Consider the following 19,210-nt stretch of genomic DNA (forward strand, 5'->3'; position numbering starts at 1 on the left):
AATTTGAAACTCACCTCTACTCTATCGTGCAAATCTCATGACAGCACCTGTCCGGATGACGTGCGCCACCTGGGAATCTGACACTGGTCACCCATCACAGATTCCAAATGGTCCTACTGCTGTGGTCATATAACATCCATATCCCCTAACTGCAGACTGCGGCTAATACTCTTTAAATTCCTACACATGCTATACAGTACCCCGATACAACTCCACCGAATAGACCTGGCGGTGGATGTGTGGTCTCTTTGCTGCCCCTCAGGCCTCCTTCTTACACCTTGCATGGGAGTGCTCGTGGGTGGCAGACTTCTAGGTTGGGGTGTTCTCTGTCATACATTCTATTACATGCCATTCCGCACCCCAAACTCCCTTGATAGGCGTCCTGGGATACGTCAAATATGTCCCTCATGGAGACCGTTGTCTCACTGCCCTTCTCCTGAGTAAACGTCACGGTGCTGTGCACTGAGGCAAATGGCCTGCCCCCGCAATATAGGCATGATTGCAGAATGTGACTTGCTGTCAGGATCAACTATCGACCCTTTGGACATTTGAGAACCTCCCCTGCCCTTCTTGCACCAAAAACACATAGTCCCTCTGCCAGTGATGGAGGGACCCCCTTCAGAAAGTGACCCTCCATCCTCCAGGTCTAGAATCCACATGCTGCAGGAGCTGTGCTGAATCCTGCGCTTTTATGCCCTGTTGACTGAATCACGGTGGCTGGGAGACAAACTGTCATTCGCCCAACTGACTGATGGTCAGACTATAGTGCATTTTCAAACCGGGAAATGATATGTTGTATCGTAACTGCTGTGGTATCCCGTTGGAGGGGTTAGTGCGGTACATTTCATTGTACAATGCTTGTCTTCTGCCGTGCCGCTGTCTCCCCCTGAGGCCTGTTGATATTGAGCAATGTTGTTTATTATCAAAGGCCAATAAAGAAATAAAGAAAAAGTTGCCAAATATATCTGTGTCTGTCATTATTCGAACAATGCTGTCTAAGAGCAGCCTGGTGTTAAGTTTGACACTGGGGTAGAGCAAGCCCTTTTGATATCTTGTGCTATACTGATATTGTATCAATGGCATTTGTTCCTTAAAAATCTTATGTCAGTTGTTGTGTGCCTTGATGTAATTGCTGAAAAATGCACCCAAACCTTAGCCCAGTCCTGTGGTACCGCACTGGAGTGTTTAAACACTTCATAAATGTCCATAACAACCGAATACTGTTTAACAAGTGTTATGTATTTACATAGGGAAGCTTCCCACATCCATGTATGAGTAGATGCTCTGTTCGGGGAGTTTTCTTTGCATTTTGTGTCCTGCAGTCTTGGTTTTATAATGGGATAAAAAACACTAACTGCCCCACAATTAAAAGAAAAAGTCTACCCAAGCACAGACATGAGAAACAAGGCAGTGTTATGCTTATCTCCTATGAAGGTTATAACGATGTACATTATAGTGACAATTATATTTATGTATCTATTCGCTTTTGAATGCTATAATTGTGTGCTTCTTAAAGCAGCCTATGCCTATTAGGACAATACTCATTTTATCCTCTGCTTTCATTGCATGAACATCTAACACACCACCAACAACACAATGTTTATTACTTAAACATGTCACTCATGTTCTTGCCGTACTGCTCACCTGTACCATACTGTGCTCAGGGATCGGAGTGATGGTTTTAACAGAGCTTGTTCTCAGTTGATCCAAGCAGGCTGGCACATACTTGTCAAACAGGATTGTCAAATTGGCTTTTTCATTCTGGTGACTCCTTTCATCTATCCAGCTGGTAACATAGCTGGAAAAAAACACTTTGGATTAGCAACATAGAATGTAATGTTAGGCACTGTCTAGTGAAGGTTGATGAATCTAGTGATGTTGTTTTGTGATCTCTACAGTGTTTTTTTTTTTTTACAAAAGACAGTGGTCTTTGCAGACCAATATTACAGTGGCGGCTCCTCCACTAAGGCAGAGGAGCGTTGCCTCACTGCTTTTAAACAGTGTAACTAAGGAACAGTGAAATAAAAATAACTGGATGTTATTATCATTTTATTGTTCCCCACCTGCTTTGAGGGCTGGTGCACAGGGCTCCTCTGCTCTCAGAGCAGGACAGGGGTGGAGTGGTTTACCCTCTTCCAAGTGCGCAATTACGCTTTGACCGTCACTCTCAGGCCGGCCAAACTGTCATGCGCACTTTACATGTTCTCCGTGCAGGCTGCTTTACAGCCTATGTGGATAACATGCCCAAGCCCCCAGCTCCTGTCTGAGTGCTGAGCCACGGCGCTCAGACCAATCACAACGCTGCTTTGCAGTGTTGTGATCAGACAGGGGAGCCTGGAAGTGTGCTTCCTGGTTCAGCAGAGTGCAACAGAGAAGAGATGTGGGACACAGCGATACGGTAAGTGGTTTTATTAATTACTTTTTTACATCCCCTCCCTTGCCTCACCACCCCCGATCCCTGCTGGCCGCCAGTGCAAACTTATTGTCCTCTCTCAACTTATCAGTTCTCCCAGACGTATAATTAAGATCAACGCTTACTCAGCGCAGAGCCCAGCTCCTGATTTATTGTGTTTGAGGGTGCAGATTTAACTTAATGAAGCAACAAAAGATGCTGCTTCGCACTCAGCTGTGTTGCACTAGGGGGCAAGAGCAACCCAGAGCCTCATCTATTAAAATACAGTGCTTCGGCTCTCTTCCCCAGTGCTGGTGCTCAGAAAGGATGCCTAGACCCACCACACCCCATTTCTATTACCGAATATTATGTCTAGACAAACCTTTATATTTTTCACACATTGGATTCGCTCTGTTCAGTACAGCACACAAGCAATGTGTGAAATGTTAGGAGAAATTACAGGATTTCTCCTAGTAGCACCTGTATCAAGAAGGCATAACTTTTTTGCTAAAAGTCCTGTCTAACAAATTTAGTAGATAGGGCTTTGTGTCAAAAACCATGGGCCACAGAGAGTTAATACCCGGGTACCGCTGATGAGAAGCCCCCTTGATTAAAAACAGCACGAAGTGCAATTTGCATTACTTTAAGGGTACTTTCCATTTTGTCCTGGAAACTAAATACTTTATCAACACTTTGCTTTTTGTCACTTTGCATGAATTTGTAGAGGCTCAAAGTGTTGATAAGTCTGCTCCAAAGAGTCTAAACGTCATAGATATATATCAGAATTTCTCCAAATGAATTCATGAAATGCAGACAGCACAAGTCAGAAATAGTGATCAAGGATTGCCTTTTTTCTTTCTGACTTCCGCTGTCTAAAGTTCATGCTCTAACTTGGAGACTCTCTGGATCATATGCATGAACTTTAGACCCCTCAATACCAAAACAAGCAGTGGAAAAGCCAATAGGTCTGGCGTTATAGGACAAACCTCTGGCAACTCTCGTTTTTACAAAACTTTATTGTTGGAGAAGCCTCTGAGAATCACAATAGTACTCCATGAAGGGAACTATTTTGTGTGTGGATGAAAACCACATCTCCTTCAGAAAAGAACTTAAAACCTGGCTATTCGACAAATAATGAACCCCTTCCCCTAGCGCCTGGAGACCCACTGGGTGAGTAGTGCGCTATACAAATGCCCGAACTTGAACTTGAACTTGGCTGAAAACCCCTAAAAGTAACTATGCCATGCACATTATTTTAGTAAAATCAAAAGACCTTCAATAACACAGACCTAAAAAAGTCTATAATTCTGCAATTGCCTGCCAGATTCTTGTCTTTGGGAAAAAAGGAAAGACAGCAAGGAACAAAGTAAGAAAGAAGGCAAGAAAGAAGAAACCACGGAAAAGAATGGTAAGGAAAGAAAGAAGAAAAAAGGAAAGAAAGAGGGAAAGGAAGAAAGAATGATAGAGTGAAAAGGCCAAAAGAAGGAAGAATGGATAGAATACAGGGAAGAAAATAAAAAATACAAAAGACCAGAATGAAAAATGAAAGTGAAGAAAGAGGGAAGAAAAATATGAAAAAAAGTAGGAAACAAAAGAAAAGATGGAAAGAAAGAAGAAAGAAGGAAAGAAAGAGAAAGCATGAAAGAAAAGAAGAAAGCAAGAATAACGAAAGAAAGCCAGAAAGAAGCATAAAAAAAGCTAGAAGAAAAAAGAAAAGGAATAAAGAAGTAAGTAAGGAAGGAAAGAAAGGAGGAAGGAAACCAAAAAGGTGAAAAGAATGATGGCAGGAAAAGAAGAATGGACGATTTAAAGAAAGAAGGAAGACAGAAGGAAAGATGCCAAGAATTAAGGAAACAGAAAAAAGGAAATAGCAAAAGAAAGGAAAGATGAAAAAGTAGGAAGGAAAGATAGAAATATAGAAGAAAGAAAAAAGAGATGAGACAGAGGGAAAGATGAAAAAGTGGAAAAGAATGAAAAACGAAAGAAGGAAAGAAGTAAGAAAGGAAAGAAATCAAGAAGTGAGGAAAGAAAGAAGGAAAGAAAATAGTATGATAGAGAGCAAAAAGAAGGAATGAAACAGAAGGAATAGGGCAGAAAAAAAGGATAAAAAGGCAAAGAACGAAATAAAAAATGTAATATGAGTGCTGCAAATGAAACATGATAAATGTTGTTTTTCTTCCTGGACAAAGTTTATTAAGGAACACGTGGTGAAATTGAGTCCAGAATAAATGTGTTGTGAAGAATTATCTGCTTATAAATTCACATTTATAATATTGAGGCTTTCAGTTTGTGTACTGCATGAATAGTAAAAAGAGAATAACGTAATACAGATCAGTTTGAAATGGATGCAATCTATTATGTTGGGACATACCAGTTGTCAGATAAACAAAGGGCACTTCAAAAGGACTTTACAAAAGCACTGGTAGCAGAGAAGAATTGAGAAAGTGTGGACTGTGGTCTTATTCACATCTGGTAGAAAGGTCCTGTTTTACCTCAGACTCTAAACAGAAAGGCAACACTAAAGTAATTATAAAATGAAAACAAAAACAATGGTGCTGAATTAAACTACCTTATGTGTGGATGTGCTAATTTTGAAAGAACAAAGTACATTCACTCAAAGTGGAGCTAACCAGTGGTTGAAGTAGGCTAACACATTTCCCCATGATGTATGCTGTAGTGGGCGGAAGCAAAATGTGAATGGGACAACTAAAGATCAATGGATGAAGAGAGATGGTAGTTGAAAGCCTCCTTAGTTAAGTACAACACAACAGAACAAATATGAAACACACTACATATACCATGACAAAATAAGAGACAACACAACAAAACAACACAGAAAACAATGTTGCTGTATTTTTTGTGTTTTCAGTTACATTTGTCAGTTTGTTGTCACAATAATGTGTGTTATTTTTCTGTATTGCTATTCTGTTATAGTTGTACTGTGTTACTGTTGTATTCTGTCATTGTTGTTTTCTGTATCTTCCGTTGTTGTTTCAACAAAAAGCTAATTTAAGACCTGTCTACACAACATTTTTGGGTTAACTTGTGGTAAAAGAGCCTGAGCAATGGTACTGTACCACCTTAAACAGAGGTAAGTGGATGTTTGTCACCGGAACTTTAAAGGAATTTGCTGCTTTTGGATGGAACTATATAAGCATTTTTGACCTTTCTAAAGTAAATGATAACCTAACACAACAACATAATAAAATGCCACATAACACAACTAAATATAACAGGCAACAGAAAAATAGTCAAAGCAGAACAAAAGACACTTACTGTACAACACAACAGTGCAGTGCAATAATGCAGCACAAAATACAACCACATAAAAATGTCAGTGCAGCCCATCCCCAGCACAAAAACTGAAACACAACAAATACACACAAAGATGATCAAATCTGCACTCGTAATATGATTTCAAAAGAATTTTGCCCCAAATAATGCTTTGTAATCGGTCCAATGGTGCAAACCAAGATACCAATTGTACTAAGACCCTATCACTCTTTCTAAGCTAGAGGGTACTACTCGACATTCTTTGCTTGCGTCCAAAGTGTACTAGTAGTAATAACTTTATTGTATAAATCACTGGTTACAATAAATCCTAAAACCAAGAAAATCTTAATATCCTATTGTAAAACTCAGATTCAATACAAGTATGAAAGCAAACTATTGTTTAAATCGACTAGTGAATTATACAACCAACTTTTGCACACTTGTTGGTTGCCGATTAGCATTGCGGTGAAACCGCATCCTCCGGGCTGGCGGAAGCCATCCCCGGGCCGGAGGATGCGGATTCACCTCTGCGGTGATTGCAAAGACCCCCCGCCAGATTAGGATGGCAGGGGGTTCATCTGCGGACATGAAGACCGTCCGCCGCTTTTCCGCCGCGGTCCCGCAGCGGAAAAGCACTAATATGGTGGCGGTGTCTATTAGACACCACCAGCCATATTAGGATTCATGCGGAAACATGCTTTTCCACTGTGGGTTTTCCGTCGGTGGTGTTTGGGGGCCCGTTGCGGGCCCCCAGGGTGTCGGGGGTTGGGGGGTGCACATGCGGGGTACCTATGGTACCCCCCAGCATTTACATGCACAAAGCGGCAGGCACCGCGCGGTGCCTGCCGTTTTGTGCATGTAAATGTTAAACATGCATTTTTACCTTGCACAAGGTTAAAGGAACAGGATGTGACTGCCAGGGTGGCGGTCACATCCTAATTTGCATGGAGGGACCGCCGCTGCCCATGCGGACGATCCCTCTTCCTCGACATCCTAATGACCCCCTTGTTTAGGATGAGCATAAGATTGATTACATTTGATAATATTGCTGAATTAAAGAATTATTGTGAACATTTAAAATAAAAATGTACAACCTCTTCTATTATTCAGACCCCCTGTAAAAATACACATACAATGAGATTATAGAAAAACAGACAGTAATATATGTTGAAGGATAAATTATGCTACCTACTTTGTTTTAATTGTATAGGATTGTTTGATCATTAGAGAATAATCGCCTCGCTAGATGCTCTAAAATATTTCTGCAGATACTTCTGAATAACCAAGGCTTTGGACCTAGGCAAATATTATGACCTACCAACTAAACATTGTAGTCACATATCCTACATCCTGATAAACCAGGGCAGGATGTATTTCAAGATCCTTCAAATTGGTAAAATTGGATATACGTTAATCTAAAGCTACCTCAAAAAGTATTTACATGAGATTCAAGACTCGAAAAAATATATGGTTGTCTCACTGTAGTATGGGAATCTAAAATCAAGTCTATATGTTTATATTTCAGGGATTTTAGGAATTCTTCCTCCCGGCTACTGGCCAATAGAAAGGTGTTTATTTGTCTCTTAATAAAGCCCTTGGGCGTATCACTAAGAATTTTTTTTTAACTGGGGAAGTGTTTTTTCCTCCAGTGAGACATTTAATGTTGAGATTTTCAGACTATATTTTGTATCCATATTGGTATTTAGCTCATCGAAAATAAGCCGCTTGATGGAATCTGCATTGGTTCAGCTGCATCACAAAATTTAAATTCTTGTTGCTGATATATGGAGAACTCGAAATGATGGGATATCCAGTATGAGACATAGCATATTTTGTGGGATTGCTTGCTGAACATTAAAAAAGGATTACATCGCTTTTACGTACGTTCAGGACTGAAATAGGTCTTACATTGAAATTCTGTGATCTGTATAGTAGTAATGGAGTTATTTTAGAATTCAACACTTTGATTGACCGAAGTCGCGCCTAAGTCCAGCCCGTCTGCGCCCGTCCGCGGCCGGACGGGTCCAGGAGCCAGGGATGCTGTTACTCCCCTTACCTACTCCCCCTCTGCCCTCAGGAATTTACAATATGCACATTGCGTATTGCCTCCGGAGAGCCAAGATCGTATTTCATCACTTGGTATCGCGCGTAAAGCATTTCTCCCACGTCCCAGCTGTAAGCCCTCAGCCTGCCCCAGTACTAGCGAAACGCGCATCCGCTTACTATACTTAAATACACGCTCATTTGTAAAACAACAGGCTGACCTCTTTCTTCTTCTTATCGATGAACGCCCTGACATCCTTCTAATCACCGAGACCTGGCTGACTGATGATTCTCTCCCTGATATCCTGGCAGCATTGTCCCCCGATTACTACATGTTCAACATGAACCGACCCTCGGGTCGCGCTAGTGGTGGGGTGGCAGCTGTCATACGAAAGGAGCTCAAATTCATCTCCACGTTCTCTTTCACTCTTGCCGATGTGGATAACCTTATCATCAGCCTAGAAACTGGGGAGGGAGCTCTTACCCTTATTGTTCTCTACCGCCCCCCTCATCCTATGCCTCTGTTTCCTGTAGCTTTTAGCGAACAGCTAGCCAATTTGATTACTTCATCTGCACAAGTCGCTATCCTCGGCGACTTCAACTATTGGTACAATGACAGCGACGCCAGCCCTCATGAGTCCGAGCTGTTTGAAGTTCTTTCCAACCTTAATTTGATTCAACTTGTTACTTCTCCTACCCATATCAGGGGCCACATCCTAGATCATATTTGGACCCACAACCTCACGCTTTCCTGTCCTGTGATCACTCCTTGTATCTGGTCGGACCATTACATGATCAAGACTCGATCACAGTTAAGGGTCGTGTAAAGGTCCCTCCTCTGGTGGGGGGGGTTGCTCGAAAATGGAGCGCCCTCGATTCCCAAGGCTTTCTTTCCTTCTTGGCTGAGACTTGCCCCCCGCCGCGTAGTGTCGCGACTGTCCACACACTGGAGGACGATTCCTCTAGTTGGGTCACCAAAGCCAGCTACCACTTCCCCCCCTCTCCAGATTCCCTCGCTCCCGGCACAGCAAGTCACATAAGTGGTTTAATACCACACTGAAAACGCAGCAACTCGAACTTCGCCAGATGGAGCGTAGGTGGAGATGTAATTATTCTTCCATCGATAGAGAGGTATACATCGCTGCACGAAAAAAATATAAAAGTGCAATTATAGCAGCAAAATCCTCACATATTTCTGAAAGGATCCTAATTGCCCCTAACAGGTCCAAGGAGATTTTCAGAGTCATGAGTGAGCTCACGTCTGATGCCAGAACACTTTCTCTCTCAGGCCCCTACCCAAGAGTCCTGCAACGCCTTAAACAGTATTTTCATTAAAAAAATTATCAAGATTAAGAACACTATTCCTCCCTCCTCTCCCGCCGCCATATCAGCCTCCTCTCCTGGAAACCCATTTTCACTGTCATACCTCCCCCTCCTTGACCCTGACACTCTGGCCAAACTCGCTGTCCGAGTCAAATCTGGCTCGCCCAATGACTGTTGCCCCCCTTCTGTCTTCCACGACATTTGCCTTGCTCTGCCGGATTGCACTTTGACTCTGTTAAATACCTCCCTCGAGACGGGCACGGTGCCTAACTCCTTTAAGGAGGGTGTCTTGGTGCCTCTGCTGAAAAAACCTGGAGCCGACCCTGTAAACCTTGCCAACTATTGGCCTAATTCCCTTCTGCCCTATCTGTCCAAACTCTTGGAGGCACATGTCACCAGCTGCCTCTCTCAATTTATCGAGTATTCCAACTACCTCAAACCTAATCAAGCCGGTTTTAGACCAGCCCACTCCACCGAGGCTGTGATTCTTGCAGTTATGGACTCTCTGATGGGTAATGCCGATCAAGGGGTGCCCCAGGCGCTCGTCCTATTGGACTTGTCGGCTGCATTCAACACGGTGGACCATAACACCCTTCTCCACCGTGTCGAGCAGGCCGGCATTCGGGGCCTGGCCTCTGCCTGGAATAAATCCTTCTTGTCGGACAGAACCCAGGCGGTCCGTTTAGGCCCTTTGACAGCCACTAAGGAACCATCCACCTGCGGAGTGCCCCAGGGATCTTCTTTGCCCCCTCTGCTTTTTAAACTTTATCTCCAACCGCTCATTCACTCTTTGAAGAGGTGGGACATCATCGTCTTCAACTATGCGGACGATCTGCAAAGTATCTTCCCTCTCATTACCCCCAATGCAGCTCTTGATTGTCAAGCGGTTATGTTACACATCCAGCAATGGATGAATCATAACCAGCTCAAGCTGAACCCGGGGAAAACAGAGCTAACCTTCCGGGTAACAGCCCAATTCACTGGGGCCCACAGTTTTGGCCGGTGGAGCTTGGCTCCCCGCTTGTTCCGGCTAGGCCGGCAAAGAGTCTGGGGTTATCATTGACACAGAGCTCTCCCTCAAGCCCCAGGTGGGTGCTTTGTGTCATCATATATGTTCCAGCTAAGAAAATTCAGGAAAGTCGCCCACCTCCTTACATTTAGGCTCTGATACAAGTCCTGATTGCCCTGGTGCTCTCCCACCTGGACTTCTCAAACTCCCTGTACCATGGCCTACCCAAATTCCTTCTCCATAGGCTCCAAATTGTGCAGAACCAGGCGGCCAGACTGGCCTATAAAATCCCGAAGTGCCAGTCTGCGAAACCGATACTTCGCAAACTCCACTGGCTGCCGGTTGAACAGAGGGCTGCTTTTAAGATCGGCTGCCTGAAATTTAAAGCTATGTTCGGGACCTCTCATGCCTTCCTTAAATCCCTGATTACCCTCTACTGTCGGCACGCAACCTACGGTCTTCTCATCGTCAGCTTTTAGTAGCCCCCCCAATCAAACTCAAAAAATTCGGCGGCCGTAGATTTGCTCACTTGGTCCCCAAACTTTGGAACCCGCTGGCCCAGCTGCTTAAATCTTCTAACTCCCTTCTTGAATTCAGAAAACTCCTGAAAACTAGTCTCTTCACACAGTCCAGTTAGACCCCCTCCCTCGTATCTCCCAGCACTCAATCAGCGCCAGGAAACTCATGGTGTCAGAGCGCTATAGAAATCCCCCTTAAGATAAGATAAGATAAGATCAATTGCCCTTCCTCCATAGGTTCTTGCAAACCTTTTGATGTTGTTGATTACTATTCCAAATTCCTGTCTCTTTGATTGAATATGCAAATTTCATTGTAATTTATCATCTATTTTCAAACTGAGATACTCATAAATTCTTACCTTGTCAATTTGTGCCAAGTCGATTTCCCATATGTCTTTATTATAATTTCAAAAGTACATTAATTTTGTTTGATTGACACAGAGAAAATGCTTCATATTAATTTTGGAGTCTTGATATTTGAATTTGAAGGATTCTCGCAGTTATTGCAAGATTGCCAAATCATTTGCGTAGGTTAGATATGTTATTAGATGTTTCTCTAATTTTGGTGGTAGAAATTCTGTGTGATCCAGATATTTGTGAAGATACGAGATATAAAGGGAAAATAAAAGGGGTGCCAATATGCATCCTTTTTTGAGACCGCTCTGGGCATAGCTTTTGAGCGAGAGAGAATTCCTATCTGACAATTTAATCTGTAGCCTATGTCTTTTTGAAGCACCTTAATAAGATGGAGTAGAGATTGGTCGACTCCCTAGTTTAACAGCTCGGACCACAAGAGAGAAGGGTTGACCATGTTAGCTGCTGTAGTTAAATTAGCAAGCATGCAATGAGCACTGTCCGTCGAGTGCATTCTGAGGCAACATTGTCAAAGTTGTGTTGTTAACAATGGTAGAACAACTGGTGTGAAAACTGGACTGATAACAAGTTACTAAGCTCTTCTTGGTGGCTCAATCGTGCACATTTTGGAGCAGGAATTTTGCAGGTATTTTGCAAGGATCTTCCCGTCACAATCTAAAGTCACATCGTTTGCACTGTAGTTTGCTACTTATAGTAAATGTAGTCCTTTTTTCAGGCATATAATATCTATGCAGGAAATTAAAGTGTATCAGTTATATTTATAATTAAATGGTATCTCCTTCACTTGCACACAGCAGTAGGCACAGCTTTTATCAGAAATGTATTGTCCCATTTCTTCTTCCTATCAGTGCTTGGGTCTGAAGGGAAGGTGAGGTGCACAAGCAATTGAGTACTGGAATGAGATAGACTTGTCTAAGTCACTACACAGTATATATGTGGGAAGTAATAGCTTTTCAGTAGGGACATTGAGGAACTCACCAAATGCAGCTCTGGCAGCTGATCGCAGTCTTTGGTAGAGCAAAATAGCCAATGCTGTGCTTCCTCCTTTAAGCCTAAAGTTCTAAATTCCTATAACGCATCCCCCTTCGAAAAAATCTCCCAGTGCCGTATTACCTATCATAATTAACAGTTTCACAGCTGCCTTCTCCATTGTGGGAGGTAATATTAGATTGATGGCAATGGGGAAGAGCAGAAAGTATGACATTTCAACAACGAAGTGGCATGCTAGTTGCCACTAAGCTTGACAGGTTATACCAATTATATTCACATCGTCAGCCGCAACACGGGGCATGCAAATGCAGCTAAATTCGACTTTGAGAGGAGTATTGCATGCTCATGTTTGACATGTAGAACTAATGAATACGTTGTACTCCAGTATTTCAAGTAGCATGCCAAGTGATATACATGAACGTATGGCACAGCAACACCTTCCTCTCTCATAGGGCATTTGTGCACTCCATCTCATACTATACAATCAGACATCAAGAGGGAAGGAAAATAATGCACACACTGCATCCTCCAAACATGTAGCACATTTAAACCTAATAGACACAGGGCACAAAAGATGAATACAGAAGAAATTAGTATTCTGTAGTTATTATCCCAGGTTGAAATACCAGATCCAGTTTTTCTGACTGAGGAAGCCTCACCACGTAATGTGACTTGCTTCATCATAGGCTTCCTCATTCCAACCTGGCACGACGATCCTACCAGGGCAGACTCTACTTTATGGGTATGATACATTCTTGATTAATCTTAATTCTTGATAAAGTCTTGATAAATTATAATTCCTGGATAATTACAGGGTTCCAGATAAATATATATTATGGAAAACCTATGTGATTTTCCTTTTTTGGTAGGTACCCTGGATATGATTAAACAATAAAGGGGGATGTTTCTGGGTACTATGACTCTCACGTCTATTTTTCTGTCCATTAACCCCTTGCCCGCGGCCGGAATTCCACTCCTGTGTGGCACATTCCGATCGCGGGCGTGGTCATGACGGCTGGGAGCCATTATCAGCACACAAGCACTGTGTGCCTTGACGGCTCCCGGCCGTCATCAGCATGGAAGGGGTTAAAGGTCTCTGGCATTCATCAGGGCTAATGAAGGTAGAGATACATAATTTCACCTAAACTAACATAGCACATCTACATGGAGGTGAAAATGGGACTTCCTTCTATCCTTCAATGGAGATGGCAGCCCAAAATGGGTGAGTTCTTTGTAACATTGTCAGATGCAAAAGCGGAATCTGTCCATGTACCTACATCGTTCTCCCTCGGTCTGCTGGATTCCGGCAGACTTAGGGAGAATGATGTAGGTACAGGGACAGTCGCCATTCTTTGATGAATGTGGCACTACAGGAGCCGTCCCCGACATCTGACCATGTTCTGAAGCACTCACTCAAGCTGGGCTCCATGTGAGGAAAGTAGGAAGTAAATATATACTCCTCCCTATTTTTGGGGGGGTGTAGTTGCAAATATGGTTCAATTGGTCAATATTCTGCAGGAATATAAAAACATTTTTCACAGGGAAAGGCTAATCTTCCCAAAAGTCCTTCTTAGGAACCATAATGGTAAATCTCATCTTTCATACCACACTATGTAGCACTATTGGTGAAAACCAGAACAATTTTAAATAATTTTACAGAAATAGTTAAGAGTTTGAATCAAACGTTCTATTGGAGGGTTTAGATGCAAATGGTCTCTTAGAAGGACCTAAAGTCAGGTTTATAGGATTTTAATGGGCTCCAAATGATTGTAGTGTTACTCAGTGGCAAAATGGTCTATTGGTAAGCATATTTGTGACACTGGTTATAACTTTTAAGCTGTAATTTCTAATTACAAAGGAGTAGCTGTCCCATGTTTTATATCTTCAGAATGGTAATAGCAGATCATTTTTGCTGGTAAAGTTGGATTTGCCAATACTATTTTAGAAATGCCACTTTTAGAAAGTGGACATTTCTCTGCTCTCACAGCTCTGTGTGCCTGCAGCCTGTCTCCAATACATGTCTGGGGTGGGGGACAGCTACACTTTTAACATTCCCTCTAGACAGCCACAAACAGGAAGGTTAGGAGTGACTGATTACTCATCTACATTCTAATGCTTATCCTGCACAGGAATGGAGTGAGGGCCCTGTACCCACACAAAGGGTTGATTATCCCCAACTGACGGCAATGGGCCACGGCTGGGAGGAAAGGACCTCTGTGAACTTCAAAGATCCTTCTCTGAAGTCACCCCCACTACAAAGGCACAAATGGGTAAAAAGACTGGGTCTTTGACCACAGCAAAGCAGAAACTACTGGACCTATGAAGAACTCTGCCAGGAGGAGGGACTGCTGTGCTACTAGAAGGACTGTCACTATGCTGGACTATTGCTCTGAAAGAGCTGCTTTACTGTGTACTGTGTTACTCTGCTGCATTCTACCCTCTGTCCTGCTGAGGAAAAGGACTGGACCCATCTTACTTGAACCCAGAGTGACTCGAAGAGCATGGTGGATTACCCTTGTTCTGAAGTCTCAGGGATATCAAAGACTTCCTACAACCCTGCAACAGCACCTGGACTCTGCCAACCTAAACCTGGGCCTTGGAAGTGAGGTTTTCTGTGTTGCAACTCTACGCATTGGTGGTGATGCGTCATCGTCATTCGGAACTGACCAAGTTCAACCACAGAGAACACATCCCCGTCTTCAGTGCTGCTCAGTGCCAAACTTTCCCCAAGTGCACAGCTCAACAACAACCCATAGCCCATCTTCAGTGCTGCTTGACGATGAAGCTTCACCAGAGTGCGCAGCTCGAGAAAGACACATCACTGACGAATCCCTCAGATCGACGACGATGCATTGCCTCCCTGCTCCTCATTTCAATGTCAACGCAGACCCCATCCAAAGGTACTGTTTCAGTGGGCAAAGGCTGGTCCCTGTATCCGACCTGCACTCCATCACGGTCTGCCTTAACTTTTCGATTTTCCCTAGTCAAGCGCAACCAGATATCCCCAGTTGCTGCTTTAAGACTAATGCCCAATATTAAAAAATATTTTTTTAAATCCATAACTCTGGTTCTACTCATTGGATGTTTGTAATTTTGATCTTGTTTTATTAATAAAGTTATTGTCTATTTTTCTAACCTGGTATGGAGTCTTTTTGTTATTGTGTTTTCATAGTGTTGCTGTGTATTGCACAAATGCTTTATACATTGCCTATTTATATAAGTCAGACTGCTCTGTGCCAAGCTACCAGAGGGTGTGCACAGGTTATCTTTTAGTATTTATCTAATTTACCCTGACTAGGATTGTGGTTCCTGCTTGGACAGGGTGCATACCTCTGCCAACCAGAATCCCAATTTCTAACATCCCATAAGTGAATACTCAGGTAGGGATCTACCAAACCCGGACAATGTTCTCTATATTGGTCAACATGTTTCTGCCCTCAAATAACCATTATCTAAGGTTAGGTACTAGATCCTGGTGATTTACAGACTATTAGGGGCCATAATAAGGTATGCACCATGAGCCCCTTGACAGGGACACCTTGAGTAGAGAAGTGAGACCCGACTTTTGTGGGTCCTGAATAAGTGGATTTCCTTATGAGTTTTGGTGACCACTTCATCAATTCATTATTATTATTATTATTGTGCACTGATTGCCATTACAGCAGCAATTACAGAAGGGAATCAGTATAGCTCCTGATGAATGCCCCCACACCTTATGTAAGGGTTATTTAAGGGCAGAATTGCACTTTGTTTTTAATTGTACATTTGTTCACATCATTTGAGCATTTGTTAGCCTACTGCAATTGTTAAGCACTGAGGTTAATGCACCTATATTTGCCTCACAGTGGTTTCACACCGCATTGCTACTTGAAGATGCATTGTGATATCTTCTTACTGACCAGCATACGGATTTCTCTGTAAATGTCTATTACCTTCTCAATCATATTTCACATACCATTCCTTAATCTTTGATAGATATTCCAGTGGAAGTTGTTGAAAGTGGTAGGTGAATTTCAACAACAAACCCGACTTCCAAGGGAGTTCTTCCCCATGAAAGGTTTGAAACAATAGGCTAAACTTCACTTTTGTATGGCACAGTTTTCCAATACATTCCCTAAAATGTTTTAAGTTTAAAATGCAGTCCTAGAAGGACACTCCATATTCCAATTATTCATGCTGCATCAAACATGTAAGGTGCTCCAAACAGGTATTGCAAGCACAAGAGTATTAGGCAATATATAGAGACAAAACAGCACATTTTCAGTGCAGGTATCCTGAAAGTAACTAAAAAGTCAAAGGACACAGTTGAAATATTCAGCGTATGCAATTTCATCTGCGCTACTATACATTTCTAAATGTCAATCAAGCCAACACGGGGCGTGGCTTGACGCCAACAGGGATGGCCACCTGATAGTGCAGCTCCATGGTGGTTCGGAAGGAACACTCCCCTTCTTTAGGACAACACTTTCCTGCAAGTTTACTTATGGGAGTGCCTGCTGCAGAAATGTTCCCTGACCTCGGATTGCACTCGTTTTGCTGCCACGGTAAGTGGAAAGAACTACACTTTTTTACGTTAACGCTCAGCATTTTCCTGACAGGAATAGTGCCCGCCATTTGGTATTTGCCAGCATGTGGAGTTTGTGGTTTTCTCAACATGCTACAAATTACGAGAATTAAATTGGCCTATACACCCAAGAATGGCTCACTGGTTAGAGGCGGCAGACCCAGGAGCAGAGGATGGCCCGGGACCAGGGTTCAATTCCCGACGCAGTAGGGTCTTGGACTAGGGTCAGCGGAGTCGATAATTCTCGCCTCTGTGCCTACTCTAACCAGGGAACACACTCAGCAACTCTGGGCATTAGCTTGCCTCATCTCCACAACGGCCCCCCACATACGCCGGGGATGCCTGGTTTCACCTTGGAGATACCCAGTAGGGACCATCTCACAGGGAAAGCCAGGACGGGTTCCCCAGCGGTTTACAGCGCAGAGATACTCCTTCGGGAGTCGATTCTAGCGCTTTAGAAACCCACAATCAATCAATCAATCAAGGCATGCTTCATAAGCCTATTCTGGTGGCGTTCTTCAAATATACAGTATACCCTTCCACAAAAAGTGCCAGCAGCAAAACAATTACCTCCTCAGAGCTGAAGGCTTTGCATAGCAGTGTGCAAATGAATCTATACATGACATTCACCTTAAGAACAAAGCTCCCAGAATGTAGAACTATAAATATTTCAGAATCTAAAAGTCAAGTTAACTATATGTCACATACTAAAAGCAAGCAACACACAAGCCTGGTACCAAATACCAACAGTAGAGCAAGCAACAACCCCACCCATAACCTAGCTATTGGCTAATTAAACGAAAAGCAAACTTGACAAAGAACATTACTTACGGGCTCCAGCCAAGGTCTTGAGGATTAACATATAGAATGCCCGCTCTAGAGACTGTTGCGGGAGTAGCAGTCCTTAAATGGTGTATCTCAAAGAGAAGGCGCATGGACGGAGTAAGGGGAACACGCTCATTGCTCGCCAAGGTGAGGATCTATCGCAGATTTCAAGCAAAGAGAGAAAAAATGCATTTGTACACATTATTACCTTTTTTAGATCAACTGCAGTTGTGTCGGTGTATAGTATTTACATATGTAATCCCTGCACTAATTCTTACACTAACTAAGCAAACCTAACATTGTAATAACGCATTGAAGAAGGGACTTTCCTTGTAGCAAGAGGTGCATGCATTCTATGTGAGTTCAGAACAGTAATCGAGATGGTTTCACTTTTTTTACACAGTGGAATAGGTATGAAGAAATGTTAAAACATGGTTATGCAGAAAAGCACAATCTTTACAAATACGTGGAAAACAGTAGGTGTCATGACTTTCAAGAACAGAATCCTGTGCTGGAGCCAGCTAATAAGTATTTGTGTGTATATTGTGACAAAAGGAAAAGGGGTTATTAAAAAGAAATGCAATTATCAAAACCTCAACGTATTCTTAAAAGAAATATTTAAGACGAACAAAGGTAGAAGCCTACATTACTGTGCTTCTGGATTGGCGGTTATTGGTGGGTGGAGCAGTAGAGCTGAAAATCTCTTTTTTGAACTTTACTACAAAAGTACGGGCAAAGATCTGTGTCTTTGAAAGTGGGAGTTTTAGATGCGAGTGAAGCACGAAATCTTGGATTAAAACACTCTGAAAACTGGGATCGGGAGAACCCCTCTGCTGAACAGAATGGATTAGTAAATTTAAACTGCACCCTCCAAGAAAAGCTTAATGAAAAGAGGCCTGAAGATGACATTTGTGTTGCAAGTGGTTAACGTAAAAATCTTACACATCAAAATACTGCATAGCAGATCGTTTATATTTTGCATTTTTATAGCACCACCTTGGCTGAAGTGGATTCGAGAGCTTTACAAGAGAGACAGTCTTCGTTACACTATTTTGTTATACCTGCACAGTACAATATATGCATATATGCACCTGCAACAGTGATTAGTGAACAGCACTGTCTCTACAAAAAAAACTACGGTATCCAAACATTAAACTCTCTGTTAACATAAACCAGCAATTAAAACATGGAGTCAGCAAAGTAAAACCATCAAATAACATACAGTGACTCAATTACAAGCTTCATATCATGTTGCATCGACCACCTAACAAAAAGAAATAGACTAATTAACTCTCTGTCATCAAAAGCTAAATGGGCAATGTAGCAATCAACAAAAACAAAATGACCGTGATGGACAGCCCCTTCAAGCAATAGCAAACCATGAAATACACATGAACGCCAATAGCAGAAAGGGGCTAACCCAAATCCCAATCTCTCGCTCTACTTTTTACTGCAGACAGCTCTTCCATACAGCTAAATCTGTCTGTATCCAGAGGTAAACACGAAGATTCTTCTAAGCTGTGCTGAAATTTTCTTTTAATTTTGTAAGAATCCGAAGTTGTATTGTCCTATGACTGAAAGTCCATTTTCAATTCTCTCGCTTAACTGCTCTATTCGAGCATGCACCAAGCTAGAATTTAAGAAGCATGAGACACAACCACATAGCTGCTGCACATTAGATTTGCACTGGTGAAAATGGGTTGGTGACTGTGGGGACACCACAGAGAAAACTTGAAATTTTAACAGTCCCTTTAGAAATACATAGGGTGCCGTATTTAGATTGAGTCCCGAGTTTACCTCGATGTCCAGAAATAGCCTGGTGATGTCAAGCTGAGCTTCACACTTGAACCCACGCCCTACTAGAACATGTAGTTACTAGTAACGACTAAGAATCCTTT

At 42.5% G+C, this 19,210-nt stretch overlaps 1 protein-coding gene across 1 annotated transcript in view; it reads right to left on the reverse strand.

Annotated features, from left to right (window-relative positions):
• Window positions 1-19,210, reverse strand: part of DNAH11 (dynein axonemal heavy chain 11) — a 3,435,931-nt gene that overhangs the window by 1,854,908 nt on the left and 1,561,813 nt on the right. Inside the window, exons 43-44 of the mRNA XM_086939827.1 lie at window positions 17,319-17,467; window positions 1,645-1,798 (exon numbers count right to left, since the gene is read on the reverse strand). Of these exons, the coding sequence (XP_086795953.1) occupies window positions 1,645-1,798; window positions 17,319-17,467 (303 nt within the window). The remainder of the gene's footprint in view (window positions 1-1,644; window positions 1,799-17,318; window positions 17,468-19,210) is intronic.

The sequence above is a fragment of the Lissotriton vulgaris genome, chromosome 10 (assembly GCF_964263255.1).
Source record: "Lissotriton vulgaris chromosome 10, aLisVul1.2, whole genome shotgun sequence".
In the NCBI taxonomy this organism is placed as follows: domain Eukaryota; kingdom Metazoa; phylum Chordata; class Amphibia; order Caudata; family Salamandridae; genus Lissotriton; species Lissotriton vulgaris.